Here is a 21,473-nt window from a genome sequence, read left to right as displayed (position 1 = left end):
TCAATTTAATTGTACCTATCTTTAAATAATGAAAGATAGGTAAAAATAATTGGACCTATCTCCAATTGAATTGAACCTATCTTCAATTAATTCAAGATGTTCAGCCGGAATACAGGGCAACTTCATCGTAACTTTGTAAGATTTAATGGTAAAATTTAGTATTATGTACTCGTCCGATTGAAATGAAATTTTGCATGGTGTTAGATAAATGTATACTCTGTATGTTACAGAAAAAAATAATCATAAAATATAAATCAACGACTTCCTTGGCGTGTAAAATACGCCCGGGACACTCAAATGCACGCTGCACTGCAACTTCAGTAGTGCATTTCCGTATTATAAAATCATTTGATCGAAGTGAAATTTTGCATGGTGTTAGATAATGATGTCATTAATATGTTACAGAAAGAATATCAAAAAATATTCATTAACAAATTTCTGGGCGTGCAAAATGTCCCTCGACACCCGAGTGCACGCTGCACTGCAACTTCAGAGGTGCATTTCCGTATTATACAATAATTCGATCGAAGTGAAATTTTGCATGGTGTTAGATAATGGTCTCATAAGTATGTTACAGAAAAGATTATCAAAAAATCTTCATTAACGAATTCCTGGGCGTGAAAAATGTCCCTGGACACTCCCTGGCAGTCACCGCCACGCCTACAGTACAGTACCCCCTGTGGACTAACCCCCAGTCTCCCCTACGGACATAAGTTTTCCCATAGGAAAGCATTAAGAAATTTCCTTTAATAAATTTGTATGCCTTAAATCCAAAAGTTTTTTCATATGAACATTTAAACTTACTCTAAGAATTGTTCTAATGCAAAGGAATATATACTGTACAGTACAGTAATGATGAAACTAGCGGGCCACATCGGATAGATCTACAAGCAATGTGAAGATGATTAGAGTTACCCCCCTTGTATCGGATTTTTCATTGTCGCTGTCTGCCAAGCAAACGAAAGCAGATTGCCAGTCACTGAGACAGCTATTGTGCTGGCAGTAACCATGTCTTTGAGTCATCAGTAGGATCCATCGTTCATGTGAATGTAAATTCGGATAAAGTGTTCAATTACGGACATCAAATAGCGACAGAATCGGAGAAAAAGGTGAGACCACTTTACACTTTTGAAGGATATTATAAGCATTTGTAGCCCTGATCGTGAGGAACGCAAGCTCGCTGAATCATTCTCAGCATCACACAAGACCCCACAAGAGGTGCTGTCTTTGTGTTAGGGGAATGGTTCGAACAGCTGACTGTGAAATTTCGTTCGTTTAGCAGATTGCATTTGCTGTCTTCGACACTTAACTGTCGAAATGTCAGACAAGATAGATTTGTTTACATTGTCTACTGTGCAATGGTTGTTTACACAACAAGACGTTTTCAGATTCACTTTCAATCGATACCTTATTTGTTTTTGAGTAATTTTAAGACCAATATCCATATGTACAAACACTAATGCAGACAAACGACAATGATTGACTCTAGCTAGAGCTAGGAGACACTGGTAGGCCTGCATTGTTTACTAAACATAAAGAATCTAGGCCTATGAGCCTGAAGGTCCTGACATTGACAACGGATCTATAAATCAGACCGATCTATATATATAATAGGTCTATTGACAGAAAAGTTCACATTTCCTTCCAGTAGATACAACATATTTACTCTTATTAAGATAGTGTTGTAAAGTTTTATTTAAACCAATCTTTATAATTACATGATCAATAATTTTAACAGCAAAATATAACCTATTTCACAATTCTAATATTGTAAACATTTGATTTCTACAATTGAATAGATTATTATACATGTTCCTGAATTAAGCATTCCGTCTTTATAATATAAAGAAAATTAATGTCCATATTGTTGTGTAAGTAAAAAAAGGGCTGTTCTAGAAGTGTAGACAAGCAGTACTGGGTACTATACACAAACACTGACCTATACCTATTAACACATTACAAGCTGGGACATTGATATAATACACCCAAATAATTTTCTGTCTTCCACACGCTAACACTTAAAAATCACTTGACTTTACGTAAATGCTTTGTCATCTAGGCTTACATTATATATTTTGAATTGCCATCAAAACTTATCAAGAATTGTTTTATTTCCTTGTATGTACAGTAATATAAATGCATAGTAAACTGTCCAGGATCAAGGTGTCATTGTGATATGAGTAATTTACAGAAAATTTCATGTGATATCATATTGTTGCAGGATCACTGATGAGCTCTTCTTTTTTCAGGATAGTGATAAAGAACACTTTGAAATGTATTCCTTTTCACTATATATACATGTAGCTAGTTACTACCCCCCCCCCCCCCCCCCCCCCCCCCCCCACCCCACCCCACCCCCCACCCCCTTCCTCTACCTCTAAGGGGTCTTATACTGTTTAGAGTTTTAAAGGTTCATCAATACTTCTGTTAATCAGACCATATGTGATGGTATTGATGCATCGTTTGCTGATTATTTTAATGAAATGTACTACAGCTCATATAGCCATGTGTTTTAAAATATACCACATCTTTTTAGCATGTAATTACAGATGATACACTGAATATAGGTTTGTGATAAAAATAACTAGGAGTAAGAGATGTCAATGTTGTTACCTTAATTGTTAAAGGAACTTATGGATTGTGTTTATTCTAGATCTGTGCTTCATACAGGTAACATACAGGTATATACAACAGACATCCTGATCTTATACCAGTTTAACATACAGGTACATACAGACATCCTGATCTTATACCAGTTTAACATACAGGTACATACAACAGACATCCTGACCATATATCAGTTTATAACATACAGGTACATACAGACATTCTGATCATATATCAGTTGATAACATACAGGTACATACAACAGACATCCTGATCTTATACCAGTTTATAACTTACAGGTACATACAGACATCCTGATCATATATAATATATATCAGTTTAACATACAGGTACATTATAAAAGACATCCTGATCATATATCAGTTTAATATACAGGTACATACAGACATCCTGATCATATACCAGTTTAACATACAGGTACATACAGACATCCTGATCTTATACCAGTTTAACATACAGGTACATACAACAGACATCCTGATCATATACCAGTTTAACATACAGGTACATACAACAGACATCCTGATCATATACCAGTTTAACATACAGGTACATACAGACATCCTGATCATATATCAGTTTAACATACAGGTACATACAACAGACATCCTGATCATATATCAGTTTAACATACAGGTACATACAGACATCCTGATCATATATCAGTTTAACATACAGGTACATACAACAGACATCCTGATCATATATCAGTTTAACATACAGGTACATACAGACATCCTGATCATATATCAGTTTAACATACATGTACATACAACAGACATCCTGATCATATATCAGTTTAACATACAGGTACATACAACAGACATCCTGATCATGATCATATACCAGTTTAACATACAGGTACATACAGACATCCTGATCATATATCAGTTTAACATACAGGTACATACAACAGACATCCTGATCATATACCAGTTTAACATACAGGTACATACAGACATCCTGATCATATATCAGTTTAACATACAGGTACATACAACAGACATCCTGATCATATATCAGTTTAACATACAGGTACATACAGACATCCTGATCATATATCAGTTTAACATACAGGTACATACAACAGACATCCTGATCATATATCAGTTTAACATACAGGTACATACAGACATCCTGATCATATATCAGTTTAACATACATGTACATACAACAGACATCCTGATCATATATCAGTTTAACATACAGGTACATACAACAGACATCCTGATCATGATCATATACCAGTTTAACATACAGGTACATACAATAGACATCCTGATCATATACCAGTTTAACATACAAGTACATACAACAGACATCCTGATCATATATCAGTTTAACATACAGGTACATACAGATATCCTGATATATACCAGTTTAACATACAGGTACATACAGATATCCTGATATATACCAGTTTAACATACAGGTACATACAACAGACATCCTGATTATATACCAGTTTAACATACAGGTACATACAACAAAAATACTGATCATATACCAGTTTAACATACAGGTACATACAACAGACATCCTGATCATATACCAGTTTAACATACAGGTACATACAGATATCCTGATATATACCAGTTTAACATACAGGTACATACATACAGACATCCTGATCATATACCAGTTTAACATACAGGTACATACAACAGACATCCTGATCTTATACCAGTTTAACATACAGGTACATACAGACATCCTGATCATATACCAGTTTAACATACAGGTACATACAACAGACATCCTGATCATATATCTATACCAGTTTAACATACAGGTACATACATACAGACATCCTGATCATATACCAGTTTAACATACAGGTACATACAACAGACATCCTGATCATATATCTATACCAGTTTAACATACAGGTACATACAGATATCCCTTGATCATATAGGGGTTTGAACCTGCACTTGTTGCCTCTAGTAATGCAGCTTAAAAGGAAGTTCTGATATGGTATTTAGCAGTGAAGTATGAATTGAAGATAAAACCGATGTCAAGTGGCTTAGCCTGTATAATTCCCTATACTTGGAAGTTTTAGATGAAATGACAATAGGCCCTATTAGTCATGGGTTTCCGTGATAAAGCCACTTTTATTATATAGAGCACCCAAGAAGGCACTGGTACCAGTATTATAGTAATTAGCTGTAGTATAGAACACCGAGTTGGAATTGTAGACAATATACTGAAAATATGAATTGTGTACATGTATGGGTTTGAAATCTTTACTTGTCTTCTGGAAAAGGAATACTGGGCCTGTATCACAATATGTCATAAGAGATGCTGATTCTATGGCTGTACACATACACTGTATATACATATATATATATGTAATGCACTATACAGGATTGTAAGACTCTTTCATATAGGATAGGGATATTCCACCTGAGGAGTCACAGAATGTGGGGAAACCCAAATCTTGCTGAGGATTTTACAATATTTTGTGGTCCCAAGGGTAAAATATCCCTATCTTTGATGCATACATAATAAAATACTTATTTTAAAAGATCATGCCCATTTTTGGTAAACTCAAAGTTTGCACACTAATTTCATTCCTTTTATTGTTCAATGATGAATTTAAGTATAGCTCGCCGATAAAAATTGCCACAACTTTTGACGTGTCTGTCATAAAATGTCAACATGCGAGAAAAAGAAGTTCTATCAACAATACTTTGTATGTTTGATAATTTCATTTGCACTTCCACATATTTTATCATTTTACAAAATATACCATACTTTTTATTGTTCAGTCACTTTTTATATATATATGTAATAATGTATAACTTAGCAACACAAATGACGAAGGAAGACAACTTTTTGACTCGTGCCCTGACCGGGCCTCAAACTCACAATCTATACGGCACCCAATCGCCTAGCCAGGAATACCCGCAGCTTATACCGATATGTAATAATGGATAGATTAAGTCAAAAGAATTAATAAGCTGTAGTTTTTTCAGAAATGTGAAAAATTTAGATACTTGTTAATTCAATACATGCACATTATATAGATTCTTGAACAAATTCACATTTACACTGGATAGAATGTTGATTGACATTAAATGAAGAATAGATAATAATTCATGTGGTACAGTCCTTTCCCCCCTTGCTGTGTCATTTTCATACCAATTAAGGTTCAATTAAACCTATTTCCTATTTAATAATCATTGATTTATCCTTTTCCTCGTACGTGTTTCTTTTATCCAAGAAAGGAAAACATACAGTTATCATGTTTGTTAAAAACCATCCCTAAGGTCAGAATTAAGGCCACATTTATTAACTTCAGTTATCGTGTACATGTTCACAAGGTCCAACAATAATAGAATTACTAAAAGGGAATAACTAAAAATTACCAGGTACTATGACTAGTATGTTATTTATAACCTGTTAGTCCAGAATTCAAACTCATTGAAGATCTCATTGATACAATTCATATTAACTGAAGTCATTGTGTTCACCAGAATAATAAACAGATGATGCAGCAAGGTCACTTGCACCTATAAAAAATATGAGTTGGCCCCATGGTGACAAGGTCACTCACACCTATAAAAAATATGAGTTGGCCCCATGGTGACAATATCACTCACACCTATAAAAAATATGAGTTGGCCCCATGGTGACAATATCACTCACACCTATAAAAAATATGAGTTGGCCCCATGGTGACAATATCACTCACACCTATAAAAAATATGAGTTGGCCCCATGGTGACAAGGTCACTCACACCTATAAAAAGTATAAATTGGCCCCATGGTGACAATATCACTCACACCTATAAAAAGTATGAGTTGGCCCCATGGTGACAATATCACTCACACCTATAAAAAATATGAGTTGGCCCCATGGTGACAAGGTCACTCACACCTATAAAAAGTATAAATTGGCCCCATGGTGACAATATCACTCACACCTATAAAAAGTATGAGTTGGCCCCATGGTGACAAGGTCACTCACAACTATAAAAAGTATAAATTGGCCCCATGGTGACAAGGTCACTCACACCTATGAAAAGTATTAGTTGATTCCATTGGTCTCAGGTGATCTAAATAGCATGCAAACACACACAATCCCCAGTCAATGATAGGATGTTGAATTTAAGCCATAACTTAATGCTTTTTAACAAAATGTCAAACACCTGAAGCCGTCTTTGCGTTCTGCATGGTCCATCAGTGACAAGTCAGCTCTGCATCTTTACATGCTTTGTTTTTATTCTGTCAGTATTTGTTGTGTAATTATATTCTCTTAGTGTCGACGTCTATTCCAGGAAATGTGATGTCTCATATCTGTCAATATACACATGTACAACAATTAGGATTTAAGCGATGTGTAAGTCATTGTTGTGTAATGGATGACCATTATTGTATTAAACAGCATACAAGATATACATTGTCTACATAAAGAATTTGAATGACTTGTATATAACTTTGAGAGGAAATCACATAATTAACTGGTAACAATGACAGAAAAAATAATTCTTCCCTGACCCAGCCTTGTTGTATTTATATAGTTATGGTATCCATAGGAATTTGATGATGTATATATGGATGTATTAATCCAATGTTGTCATGGTGTAGTGGTGAAACACTGAGGAGTATATGGATGTATTCATCTAGTGTTGTCATGGTGTAGTGGTGAAACATCCAGTGTTGTCATGGTGTAGTGGTGAAACATCCAGTGTTGTTATGGTGTAGTGGTGAAACATCTCGTGTTGTCATGGTGTAGTGGTGAAACACTGAGGAGTATATGGATGAATTTATCCAGTGTTGTCATGGTGTAGTGGTGAAACATCCAGTGTTGTCATGGTGTAGTGGTGAAACATCCAGTGTTGTCATGGTGTAGTGGTGAAACATCCAGTGTTGTCATGGTGTAGTGGTGAAACATCTCGTGTTGTCATGGTGTAGTGGTGAAACACTGAGGAGTATATGGATGAATTTATCCAGTGTTGTCATGGTGTAGTGGTGAAACATCCAGTGTTGTCATGGTGTAGTGGTGAAACATCCAGTGTTGTCATGGTGTAGTGGTGAAACATCCAGTGTTGTCATGGTGTAGTGGTGAAACACTGAGGAGTATATGGATGTATTCATCTAGTGTTGTCATGGTGTAGTGGTGAAACATCCAGTGTTGTCATGGTGTAGTGGTGAAACATCCAGTGTTGTCATGGTGTAGTGGTGAAACATCCAGTGTTGTTATGGTGTAGTGGTGAAACACTGAGGAGTATATGGATGTATTCATCTAGTGTTGTCATGGTGTAGTGGTGAAACATCCAGTGTTGTCATGGTGTAGTGGTGAAACATCCAGTGTTGTCATGGTGTAGTGGTGAAACATCCAGTGTTGTCATGGTGTAGTGGTGAAACACTGAGGAGTATATGGATGTATTCATCTAGTGTTGTCATGGTGTAGTGGTGAAACATCTAGTGTTGTCATGGTGTAGTGGTGAAACATCCAGTGTTGTCATGGTGTAGTGGTGAAACATCTAGTGTTGTCATGGTGTAGTGGTGAAACATCCAGTGTTGTCATGGTGTAGTGGTGAAACATCCAGTGTTGTCATGGTGTAGTGGTGAAACATCCAGTGTTGTCATGGTGTAGTGGTGAAACATCCAGTGTTGTCATGGTGTAGTGGTGAAACACTGAGGAGTATATGAGGCCAGACACATGGCACTACTAAGCCAAATGTCTTCCTTATACATGTATCACTTACAGTGGCTGGGATATAACTGGTTTAAACCTCTAAGGTTGACATATGGGACTCTCTGTGTTATCTACTGGTTGATTGCCTGGCCCACACAGCAAAACTATTATAGGCATCTGTTAGTCAGCCAAAGGCATTCAGGTGTCAAACAAAAACTATTATTTCACAATTTACTGATTTTTTGATATTGTTTATTATTTCCACTAATTAATAATTTTGCCATACATACTATATGCTACTTTCCCATACACTATGAGGTAAACAATTTTTTTTAGTGTTACTTAGTTGATAATGGCATTTATAATTGTAATAAATCCTTATTGAAAAAAAAATATATCAATTCAAGATTCCATCCAAATACATTTCTTATGTAAGTGAATCTTTTTTACCTAGCTGCTCTTGGTAAGGGAAGACTGACATCAATTGACATTCATTCAAATAACAAGAGTTTTCTATGAAAGATGTAATTGTGATATGCATTATAATGATATGTTGGCATGCTCTGCTTCTTTTGAGATTGTATTTTTAGCCAGGGGCTGTTTTGAAAAAAAGAACAATTGTTGCCATAGGAATAAATTTTTTTATCTCCTGATTTAATGAGGCCAGTTGTCTTTGATGCTGTGACAGTGTTATTGGTAACTATTGTAGCGTGACAATCACCATTACATGTAATATTGTTCTCCACAGCCTCACACCACACCACATGGGTATATACAAAGTTTAGTAGATTCTCATAGCTGTATAACAAAATATATGAATCATCAGTTTTTCCCAGATATCATCTCTGCATGTTCACCTCATAGCTGTGGTATTGGTTCACACCAGGGGAACTGCTACGGATTAACAGAGCAAGATCCATGTTGTCATATTTATCAGTGAATCACTCCATAGGAGAGGACAGACACACATAAACACTGTCATGATCAATTAGATTAAGTTCCACATGGTCTCAAGTTTAGTCAAATCCATATCACTCATATTACTTATACAAAGGGGACTGTAACATACAAGGGATCAAATAGTGAGGGAATTCAGAGGTAATGCTAACAGTGACGCTTTGTTAGGATGATGTGAGGGAATTCAGAGGTAATGCTAACAGTGATGCTTTGATTGTTTAGCATTAGGATAATATGAGGAGTTATAATAATGAGGATAATTAATTCAGATGGTGACACTGTGGTTAAATATGAATGTTAACTAGGGGAGATATTAACACAATGAAAGTTCACTAGGGGAGATAAACAATGAAAGTTCACCAGGGGAGATAAACAAACAATGAAAGTTCACTAGGGGAGATAAACAAACAATGAAAGTTCACAAGGGGAGATAAACAAACAATGAAAGTTCACAAGGAGAGATAATAACACCAGGAAAGTTCACTAGGGGAGATAAACAAACAATGAAAGTTCACTAGGGGAGATAAACACATAATGAAAGTTCACTAGGGGAGATAAACACATAATGAAAGTTCACTAGGGGAGATAAACACATAATGAAAGTTCACTAGGGGAGATAAACACATAATGAAAGTTCACTAGGGGAGATAAACAAACAATGAAAGTTTACTAGGGGAGATAAACAAACAATGAAAGTTCACTAGGGGAGATAAACAAACAATGAAAGTTCACTAGGGGAGATAAACAAACAATGAAAGTTCACCAGGGGAGATAATAACACAAGGAAATTTCACAAGGAGAGATAAGCACACAATGAAAGTTCACTAAGGGAGATAAGCACACAATAAAAGTTCACTAAGGGAGATAAGCACACAATGACTGAATTCAAGGTCACAGGGGTCAAGTTTGTTAAAGTCATCCAAGAAGTGAATACCATTTGAGTGATACAGGCCCATTGGGCCTCTTATTTGATATGGTATATATATATATATATATTGGTATATATTTATAATGGGACCAATTATTCTTAAAATTTTGATAGATTCAAACTCTGTTATTATAAACTGTTGATTGTTGATTAAATATTACACATATTCATAGAGAACTCCTCATTGGAGGTAATATAAGATATAAATCACAACGTAAAAAACCTTTTGACTTAAATTAATACTCGAATTATAATATAGACCTGTCTTTAATATTTGTTATAAATCAATTTATAGAGCTATATTTTACCTATCATAAGTTTATAACATACATGTATTAAATTCAATTTCTGATACAATTGAGACAAGTTTAGAATTAAAATCCAATCTGGAAATAAATAGTATACTACAACAGGCTGGCTGTGACCCAGACCATGTAAAAGTTGATGACTTACAGTAAGCCTCACATGATATATATTCCATGATTAATGTCTCATTCTGTAGGGCATAACTAGCATGAAATATTGATGGTCACTGTCCCTTACAGAATTTGTATTTATCACTTGATTTCAACCGAACAATAATTATCTCTGCAGGTAGTGCATCAGAATTGTACATGCGAATCCCATTTGCATGCTTGATAGAGAAGGAAGTAAATTTAGGATCTTCATCTATAAATTTCCCCTTCTAAATCTAATATCTTTTTTGACAATGCCTCACTTTTGACCCTTAAAGCTGAGCAGTGACAATGATCATGATGAAAGTTTTGGGTTCTATCCCCATGGCTGTGACAGTCATATGGCATAGGTAGTTGATGCCCCATGATCGCCCATGACTGATAAACAATGAAATATCAGTGGTCCATCCCAATGTCACTTTATAAATATACAATGTTCCATAATCCTAGTAGAATAGAAGCCATATCGTGGCAATGTGCCTGTGGCATGACATTTCAGTATAATGGACTGAGAGATATTGTGGCATGACATTTCAGTATAATGGACTGAGAGATATTGTGGCAATGCGCCTGTGGCATGACATTTCAGTATAATGGACTGAGAGATATTGTGGCATGACATTTCAGTATAATGGACTGAGAGATATTGTGGCAATGTTCCTGTGGCATGACATTTCAGTATAATGGACTGAGAGATATTGTGGCAATGTGCCTGTGGCATGACATTTCAGTATAATGGACTGAGAGATATTGTGGCAATGTTCCTGTGACATGATATTTCAGTATAATGGACTGAGATATCGTGGCAATGTTCCTGTGGCATGACATTTCAGTATAATGGACTGAGAGATATTGTGGCAATGTTCCTGTGACATGATATTTCAGTATAATGGACTGAGATATCGTGGCAATGTTCCTGTGGCATGACATTTCAGTATAATGGACTGAGAGATATCGTGGCAATGTTCCTGTGACATGATATTTCAGTATAATGGACTGAGAGATATTGTGGCAATGTTCCTGTGGCATGACATTTTGGTAAAATGGACTGAGAGATTCATGGCAATGTGCATATGTACTGAGAGATTTGTGGCAATGTGCCTGTGACATGACATTCCAGTATAATTCTATAAATTTTTCCTTAAATTAAGAAATCTGTATTTCACCTGAATGTGATGAGGGCATTAAACATTAAAAACCCAGCAGCCCAACAATATAGATAGGGAATTTCAGGTATGTTTATTGTGCAAGTTTAAAAGAGCCAGATTAGGCCTTAATTGTTGAAAAAGGAAGTTAAAAATGAACTGCCTATCAGTTTGATTTGTGTCACTGTGTTTACATGATTATGATATCTAGACATGTTAGATATCTAGTGGTGTTTAATGGTGTTAGGTCTGCTGACAGCTTGAATATGAGATAATTCATCGACTGTAAGGAACTTAAAACCATGTTTTATTTATTATTTTCAGAACGGATTAATCATGTGTGAGATATTTGTTTAACACGGTTGGCCTTCAAGGGAGATAACTCTTCATTGGTGGGGAATGACCCACCATGATGACATCATGTCATCCAACAAAGAAAAAGGAAGACAAACAAAGTCCCGTTACTACAACATGACATATCACTGTGAGTATGAACTAGCAGGTTTGGTAATGCTGGTGGATTTACCAGCTGTTGATACAGTGTGATCCATTATAGTACATAATAATATCACTTATCTTTTGATATTATTACTATTTCATATTTCAGTGTAAATCTTGTCTCGGGACTATTGTGTTGCAGGGTATTTAGATTGCTCCATTACAATAAATTTATAGTCATAGCTGGAATATAGTACATTCTAAAAACAGAAAACTTTGTTATAATGATGTCACTCAGCAGAGGCAGTATCTAAGATGTACAGGATGTAAGATTACAGACAGGTAAGTAAGTGTTGACATTATAAATGTATAATGTCATGTATTGTAAATGATTTTATAGATTTCATTATGTATATTGATATACAAAAGTGTAGTATAAGATTTCCATTTGCTGTGTGGGAAATATTGTTGAAGAGGGAGAGTATATGCAACTTCTAGAAAATCAATAAAATGGATAACCAGTTCAATATCAGTTACAAGTCTATTGATGTTCGTGAACATTATGAAAGTATTTATTTTTAAAACATGTGATCTCACCACCTGAATAGATATTAGGGTTGAATTGGAGAGATTTGCTTTTCAACGTCAGGATGCCTTTGGCACCTGCCGTTTTAGTCGTGGTGGGTAAATTTTGTTAGTCACACTTTTGTTTCCGGCTAACAACTTCTGTTTTCTGTAATACAAATGATATACATCCGCAGCCTAATATAGTTCCTATTTTGACAGCAATTATTGACACGATTTAACTGATGGTTCCGTGTTTACTGCAATTATTTAAAATGAAATATGAATGTTTGATGTTGTAGACTATTTTGAATTATAAATATAAACCTTTTCCTCACCAGTATATGCAATTTTGTTGGCGTAGGATTACATGGTTCTGTCTCAATCCTGCGTTGAAAACGAAAGTAAAAAATTTGATCGTCGTGGAAACACTGATGGAAATTTACATGCGTCCACTGAGAAACTATCCACATGTCTTAGACTCATATGTTCATCCTGAGTTCATATGCAGGAATATTTCATATACGCCTAAAACCAACTGTGTTTATATGTATACGTAGTCAAATGTTTACAATTCTATAAATAGCTTTGCAGCCAAACATTCCACGGGATAACTTCAGATCAGCTGTCACGTGACTAATCACGTGATTATCACTAATCGGCCAAAATGGTGATTATGTCTAATGTAACTAAACACCGACTGTTCAGTTTCATATTTATTTATATGTCGCTAGAATACGCAAGAAATATCAACAGGAATTGAAGGCAAGTTTTAACAAACTACATTGCTGTTTTTCGTGAGGATTTTATCAAATAAGATTATTACTTGTTTATTTGAAAAAAATCTAACGATTATGATCCAAGACTGATGTACTTCGGGCGTCTTGTTTGTCAAAACTGTATGCCTATATATGTTTCGTCAGACAGCGTGGCCAACAGTGCGACTGCAGTTTTCTATCAGAGTTAAAATATTTGCATTTTCGATGTTACTAGGGGTCATAAAATAGATGTTTGCTAGGCTTAATTAACATCTTATAAGTATAAATGAAAAGCTTAGGCTGTGTACATCTTGGATTTTTTCTCTGGTTGCAAATGTAACTGTTAATAGACCGAATTGTCCTTCAGTTGATTTTTTTTTTCATAATTTACAAGCAGCTTTACTAATTCAGAAATGTATCAATAATCTTCCACAAGCATTAAAGAAATAGGGAAAAAACTATACTCAGCTATTGGAAAGTTGTCAGCAGATAAATATGTTATATATCTTTTTTTGAATATTTATAGAATAGGAATAACCAGATTAAGACATATTTCATCTGATACAAATGTAGCTGTCTGACTATAAAATCCAATTTTAAATTTATTATTATATGACCTCAGACCCTGACGTTTCTCAGGGCATTTGGCCCTTTGATTTCAAAAATATTATCAACATTGTTTGTGCCATATATGCTTATTAGATCTCCTGAGACAAAGTATGAAGTGACTTATTCTAAACACGTTCTGTCTGCTGTGTTTCCATAAACATTTTACGTATTGGGTTTAATAACCGAGAGGCCCAGACGTGTAATATTCGACCAATAGCTTGTGGCAATGAAGGGCTGTTCATTGTTGTTCAAATGAATGACCTTGATGGATTTTCAAGGTCACAAACATGAGTTGTGTAAAATCTACTATTAAAAGGAAAACATCATCTATCAGTATAGAACTCAAGTGACTGATAAGGCCATGGGTCTATTTTGTTAATCAGATATGTAAAATAATCAAGAATTTAGGGGACTTCAAGTCAAGAAAACTTTTCACTATTAAAATATTAGAATCACTCCATTCATGTTTGTTAAAGTTGACCATATATTTATATATATATTCTGTAGGAATTTTGTCAGGGTTGGCTTTTCTGGACCTTTTCAAAAAGAAATGCATATATTGCATACAAGAGCAGAAATAGGGCAAATGCCTGGTCTGATTGTAGACTACAGATTTTGTAAGTTTGCTGACGGTAAGGCAAGGGAGAACTATTTTTAGCATGGGCAGTCTACAAGGTCAAGGTCAAGCAAACAATGCTAGTCCTAATATCCCAACGAATGGTCAATTTGACACATTAAATAACTAACTAGATAAACACAGCCTTGTCCAGGTAAGACAGGACTGCATGACTCCACGAATGCCCTCATCCTGTCAGTTCAATGTGTGCAGATGTTGGTATGGGGGGAGGGGGCAACTGACAGGGATCAAGGTCATAGGTTGATGTAAGTACAATTAGATATATCTAGGAGGTTAAACATGTAGACAAGATAAAGCATCCGACCTAAATGTGGATATCAACTCAGGATCTTTGTAAAATAATAAACTCAGGATCTTTGTAAAATATCAACTCAGGATCTTTGTAAAATAATAAACTCAGGATCTTTGTAAAATAATAAACTCAGGATCTTTGTAAAATATCAACTCAGGATCTTTGTAAAATAATCAACTCAGGATCTTTGTAAAATATCAACTCAGGATCTTTGTAAAATATCAACTCAGGATCTTTGTAAAATGATAAACTTGGCCAATATAACAGATGAAATGTGGATATCAGCACTGAAAATTATAAAATGATAAACTTGGCCAATATAACAGATGAAATGTAGATATCAACACTGAAAATTATAAAATGATAAACTTGGCCAATATAACAGATGAAATGTGGATATCAACACTGAAAATTATAAAATGATAAACTTGGCCAATATAACAGATGAAATGTGGATATCAGCACTGAAAATTATAAAATGATAAACTTGGCCAATATAACAGATGAAATGTAGATATCAACACTGAAAATTATAAAATGATAAACTTGGCCAATATAACAGATGAAATGTAGATATCAACACTGAAAATTATAAAATGATAAACTTGGCCAATATAACAAATGAAATGTAGATATCAACACAGAAAATTATAAAATGATAAACTTGGCCAATATAACAGATGAAATGTAGATATCAGCACTGAAAATTATAAAATGATAAACTTGGCCAATATAACAGATGAAATATTAATGTGGATATCAACACTGAAAATCATAAAATGATAAACTTGGCCAATATAACAGATGAAATGTGGATATCAACACAGAAAATTATAAAATGATAAACTTGGCCAATATAACAGATGAAATGTGGATATCAACACTGAAAATTATAAAATGATAAACTTGGCCAATATAACAGATGAAATGTAGATATCAGCACTGTGAAAATTATAAAATGATAAACTTGGCCAATATAACAGATGAAATGTAGATATCAGCACTGTGAACATTATATAATAATAAACTTGGCCAATAGAAGTTTTAAAATAGGTTGCAATGTATACATATTTATATACAACTTTTTATCACGACACCACTAGGGAGCAATGTCCAAGGGTAATTGTTGTATCCTACTAGATACACCAACTCTTTACCATGACACCACTAGGGAGCAATGTCCAAGGGTAATTGTTGTATCCTACTAGATACACCAACTCTTTACCATGACACCACTAGGGAGCAATGTCCAAGGGTAATTGTTGTATCCTACTAGATACACCAACTTTTTATCACGACACCACTAGGGAGCAATGTCCAAGGGTAATTGTTGTATCCTATAGCTACTAGATACACCAACTCTTTACCATGACACCACTAGGGAGCAATGTCCAAGGGTAATTGTTGTATCCTACTAGGTACACCAACTCTTTACCATGACACCACTAGGGAGCAATGTCCAAGGGTAATTGTTGTATCCTACTAGGTACACCAACTCTTTACCATGACACCACTAGGGAGCAATGTCCAAGGGTAATTGTTGTATCCTACTAGATACACCAACTCTTTACCATGACACCACTAGGGAGCAATGTCCAAGGGTAATTGTTGTATAGATACACCAACTCTTTACCATGACACCACTAGGGCACAATGTCAAAGGGTAATTGTTGTATCCTACTAGATACACCAACTCTTTACCATGACACCACTAGGGAGCAATGTCCAAGGGTAATTGTTGTATAGCTTTATAGATACACCAACTCTTTACCATGACACCACTAGGGCACAATGTCAAAGGGTAATTGTTGTATCCTACAAGATACACCAACTCTTTACCATGACACCACTAGGGAGCAATGTCCAAGGGTAATTGTTGTATAGCTTTATAGATACACCAACTCTTTACCATGACACCACTAGGGAGCAATGTCCAAGGGTAATTGTTGTATCCTACTAGATACACCAACTCTTTACCATGACACCACTAGGGAGCAATGTCAAAGGGTAATTGTTGTATCCTACTAGATACACCAACTCTTTACCATGACACCACTAGGGAGCAATGTCCAAGGGTAATTGTTGTATAGCTTTATAGATACACCAACTCTTTACCATGACACCACTAGGGCACAATGTCAAAGGGTAATTGTTGTATCCTACTAGATACACCAACTCTTTACCATGACACCACTAGGGAGCAATGTCCAAGGGTAATTGTTGTATAGCTTTATAGATACACCAACTCTTTACCATGACACCACTAGGGAGCAATGTCAAAGGGTAATTGTTGTATCCTACTAGATATACCAACTCTTTACCATGACACCACTAGGGAGAAATGTCCACAGGTAATTATTGTATAGATACACCAACTCTTTACCATGACACCACTAGGGAGCAATGTCCAAGGGTAATTGTTGTATAGATACACCAACTCTTTACCATGACACCACTAGGGAGCAATGTCCAAGGGTAATTGTTTAAGTCTCAGTCAGTTATATTACTCTATCTATAAGATAGGTTTAGTGAGTTTGGAGTTGAACACAAATGTTGACGCCACCAGAAAAGTAACACATATGTCTTGTCTCTGACTACATCACATGGGAGACAGAACCAAGTTCCTTATGTTATAAAATTAGGATTGTCAGTCATGAAAAAAAAAATGTATAACTTAAGCATGTTTGATGAATTGTGAAGTATAGAGAGTGGAATGAGATGGTATGAGATAATAATCAGAGTCAGAGTGTCATAGTTGTGCCGTAACATCAATCATTGATGTGTGATGTGATCTCTCCACATATAGACCCCCCACACAGCACACTAAATCTTGTAACACCATTGACATAACCTTAAACAAGATTTTAGATATGTCAGAAGTTTTGTAGTACAAGTGACCTTGACTTTGAAAGGCTGGACCCCCTGGCAGCTGTGTGTTACTAATATGTTATTGCTTCTGACAGTAGAGCTGCTAATCCAAGGCCAAGCATATGTAACTGTTAGTTACCAGTGCATGCTGACCTACAAATTGTAACTAGTGAAATAAGGCCATGCATAGTAAATTGTCAAGTGTGCTGAGGGGCATGTCTTGAGGATTTGGCCCAGGGGTGTATAACTTATTCTTCTGAGCTTTGACTGAAATTTTGTCAAGTAATTTTATTCTGACTCTTCTCTATGATTAAACCTTAATGGCAGATCTATGATGCTATGGTCCAGGGGGTCATGAGATATTGTGAACACAAGGTTATCACAGAGATGGACACACTCACAGACATTAACTAAATAAGATACACTCCAAGTCAAAAAGCTTAAGGACATGCATGTTGTAATTGTATAAGTGCAGCAGTAAAAAGTGCCCTTAAATGTCTTTAAAAAAAAGACAATTTGTACTGATTGTTTCAGTCTATGTAACAATATAAATTGGTTCAGTCTACGTAGCAATATAAATTGGTTCAGTCTACGTAGCAATATAAATTGGTTCAGTCTACGTAGCAATATAAATTGGTTCAGTCTACGTAGCAATATAAATTGGTTCAGTATATGTAACAATATAAATTGGTTCAGTCTACGTAGCAATATAAATTGGTTCAGTCTACGTAGCAATATAAATTGGTTCAGTCTACGTAGCAATATAAATTGGTTCAGTATACGTAGCAATATAAATTGGTTCAGTCTACGTAGCAATATAAATTGGTTCAGTATACGTAGCAATATAAATTGTTTCAGTCTATGTAACAATATAAATTGGTTCAGTCTATGTAGCAATATAAATTGGTTCAGTCTATGTAGCAATATACATTGGTTCAGTCTAGTCGTAGCAATATAAATTGGTTCAGTCTACGTAGCAATATAAATTGGTTCAGTCTACGTAGCAATATAAATTGGTTCAGTCTACGTAGCAATATAAATGGTTATTAGGTCATCTGACCCATCATGCTTTGTCCGTCGTCATATGCCGTGCGGTGTGCGTCGTGCGTAAACTTTTCACATTTCAAACTTCTTCTCAAATTCCAATAGTGGGATTGAGCTGAAACTTGCCTGAAATGATGCTAGGATGGTCCTGACCAAGTGTTGTTATTTTTTGGGTCAGTCTGAAATCCAAGATGGCCGCCACAGCCGCCATTTTGAAAACACATTTGAAACTTCTTCTCAAGTTCCACTGGTGAGACTGAGCTGAAACTTGCCTGAAATGATCCTGGGATGATCCTGAGGAAGTGTTGTTATTTTTCAGGTCGGTCAGAAATCCAAGATGACCGCCATGGCAGCCATGTTAGAAACACATTTAAAACTTCTTCTCCAGTTCCACTGGTGCCATTGAGCTGAAAATTGGTGAGGATGTTAAAGAAGGAGAGCCAACAAAGTGTTGTTGTTTTTTGGCCTTGTAAAAACTTTGACATGGCAGTCACAGAGGCCATTTTGTAACATGATTGTGCAATCATGGTTTTCCTGAACAACACCTATTTCAAACTTCTCAAATTCTACGAGTGGGATTCAGCTGTAACTTACCAGGAATGATCTTGAGATAGTCGTGATCAAGTGTTGTTATTTTTCGGGTTGGTCTAAATTCCAAGATGGCCACCATGGCAAACACTGCCACTATATTCGCTACAGAGAATGCATACTACAATGGTATAAGGGTCTTTAATTTGGAGTCAGATGACCGTTAAGGCCCTTGGGCCTCTTGTTTATAATTACCAGCTGCATTCTGGGAAGTGACTTGTCCTAGTAACTGTGAAAGGCCAGCTTCTTGTCAGATGGGACAATTACTTTTCAAACCTCCTCAGCTCTTGTTTGAATGCAATAATAGGCTATTACTACAAAATACTTGTTGTTTGGGAAAAATTAATTTCATGAAAAAAAGAATTAACACTCAACAGGTGTTGAAATAGGTGTATATTAATCAAATAGAAAATACATAACTCAAACTGTTTAGTGTTGACTTTGATTTGATTGTTATATAATTTTTACATCACCTGGGAATTGAAGTTGCCTAGATTGGGATTGCCTTTTGTCCATCATGGTGCTGCCCTTGCATCATACCGTATTTGACCTAATAAGGGCACCTGCCCTAATAAGGGCACCCCTACCTTTTTTTCAAGGAAATGAATCTTTGACTGAGTGTCAAAATAGTGTTCAAAAGTAATAATTCATAATAAATATTTTGCTACTTTATGTGTTCAATTTTCTTCAGCAAATTAAGTAACTGAAACACAAGTTTTCGCCACATTTCGTCTATTCCTACAGATGACATGTCAGTGCAAAGAGCACCCGAAACTAAACACACATACAAATAATAACTTACCATCTTTATTTGAAGATAAAGTAAAAGACTTCATTCTTGTTGATAAATAACATTTGTTCAGAACAGAAAGCTAGTAAAAGACATTGTAAATCAATTATTTGGTCAAAGAAAACGATGTCTGATATGATCTGGGAAATCACCTGTGTCTATAAATAGAACACAAAAGAGTTCCATTTGAACATAAATGGTGGAACACACGTTCTCTAAAGATCAGCTGGCATAGTTTACAAGTTTACAGGAATATTCAAGTGATGTTTATAAGCTTAATATATGATAATGAATAGATATCTTCATCTGGAATATTTTTATGACTGAATATTTTACCGTTTCCACAGCCTTGGGTATTCTGCTATAAGGTATAGTCTGTTTCATCAAACTTCAGAATAATTAATCTTAATAAGGGCGCCCCCACTGTCAATTACCCGCACCCTGCGCCCTTATTAGGTCAAATACGGTACATATATCATGATGATTAGTTCATGAACATTTTACAGTTTTGACTTCTCCTTAGAAAAAACCCTGAACCACTTTCAGTAAAATTTTGCACAAACCTTCTATGGCCAATGGTCAACCAGAATTTTGAAATATGTGGTCCCCACCCCTGTAGGCTGAGTGTTGGGCAAAAAGTGTCAAATTGACTGAAATGTCAAATTTTAGATTTTCTTCTCAAGATCCAGATATGATAGAATCAAATACTCTTCAAAGATGAAGGGCCGTAGGGTGCTTCACCAGCATTGGTTAATTTTATGACCTTAAATGGCTCCCCAGGACTAAAAGGGGTCAAATAGACTTAAATATATTAGAACTCTGACAGGTGACCATTATGACCCATGGGCTTGTTATCTATTTATGTCGAAGAGATATCTTAGCTGACTATATATACACTCTTGATGATGTGTGAGTGTATATATATAATGACTGACCTAATTGGCAGGGAATGAGGAAGTGAGCAAATTGGTTTGATAATGTTCCAGTAGTTTAGGAGTGCAGATTCTCACTAAGGTTTGGCTTGTTGAGTAACACAGACCTATTCTGGGGCAGTTGGGGGGTGTGGGGTGACTTTTCAGAAGGTTTCAGGCAGTTAAATGATTGCAGAAAATGTTGAGCATAACC

The 21,473-nt window shown here is 35.5% G+C and overlaps 1 protein-coding gene across 2 annotated transcripts in view; it reads left to right on the top strand.

Annotated features, from left to right (window-relative positions):
- The first annotated feature begins 955 nt into the window (after positions 1 to 955).
- The window catches only part of LOC117322537 (N-chimaerin-like), a 94,395-nt gene continuing 73,877 nt past the window's right edge, over positions 956 to 21,473 (top strand). For both annotated transcript variants that reach the window (XM_033877509.1, XM_033877508.1), the window contains exons 1-2: positions 956 to 1,109; positions 12,085 to 12,244. In XM_033877509.1, the coding sequence (XP_033733400.1) occupies positions 12,160 to 12,244 (85 nt within the window). In that variant the 5' untranslated portion in view covers positions 956 to 1,109; positions 12,085 to 12,159. The remainder of the gene's footprint in view (positions 1,110 to 12,084; positions 12,245 to 21,473) is intronic.

Source organism: Pecten maximus, chromosome 2, assembly GCF_902652985.1.
Source record: "Pecten maximus chromosome 2, xPecMax1.1, whole genome shotgun sequence".
Classification (NCBI taxonomy): domain Eukaryota; kingdom Metazoa; phylum Mollusca; class Bivalvia; order Pectinida; family Pectinidae; genus Pecten; species Pecten maximus.
The sequence above is the reverse complement of the archived record's forward strand: the minus strand, read 5'-3'. Positions and strand labels throughout refer to the sequence as shown.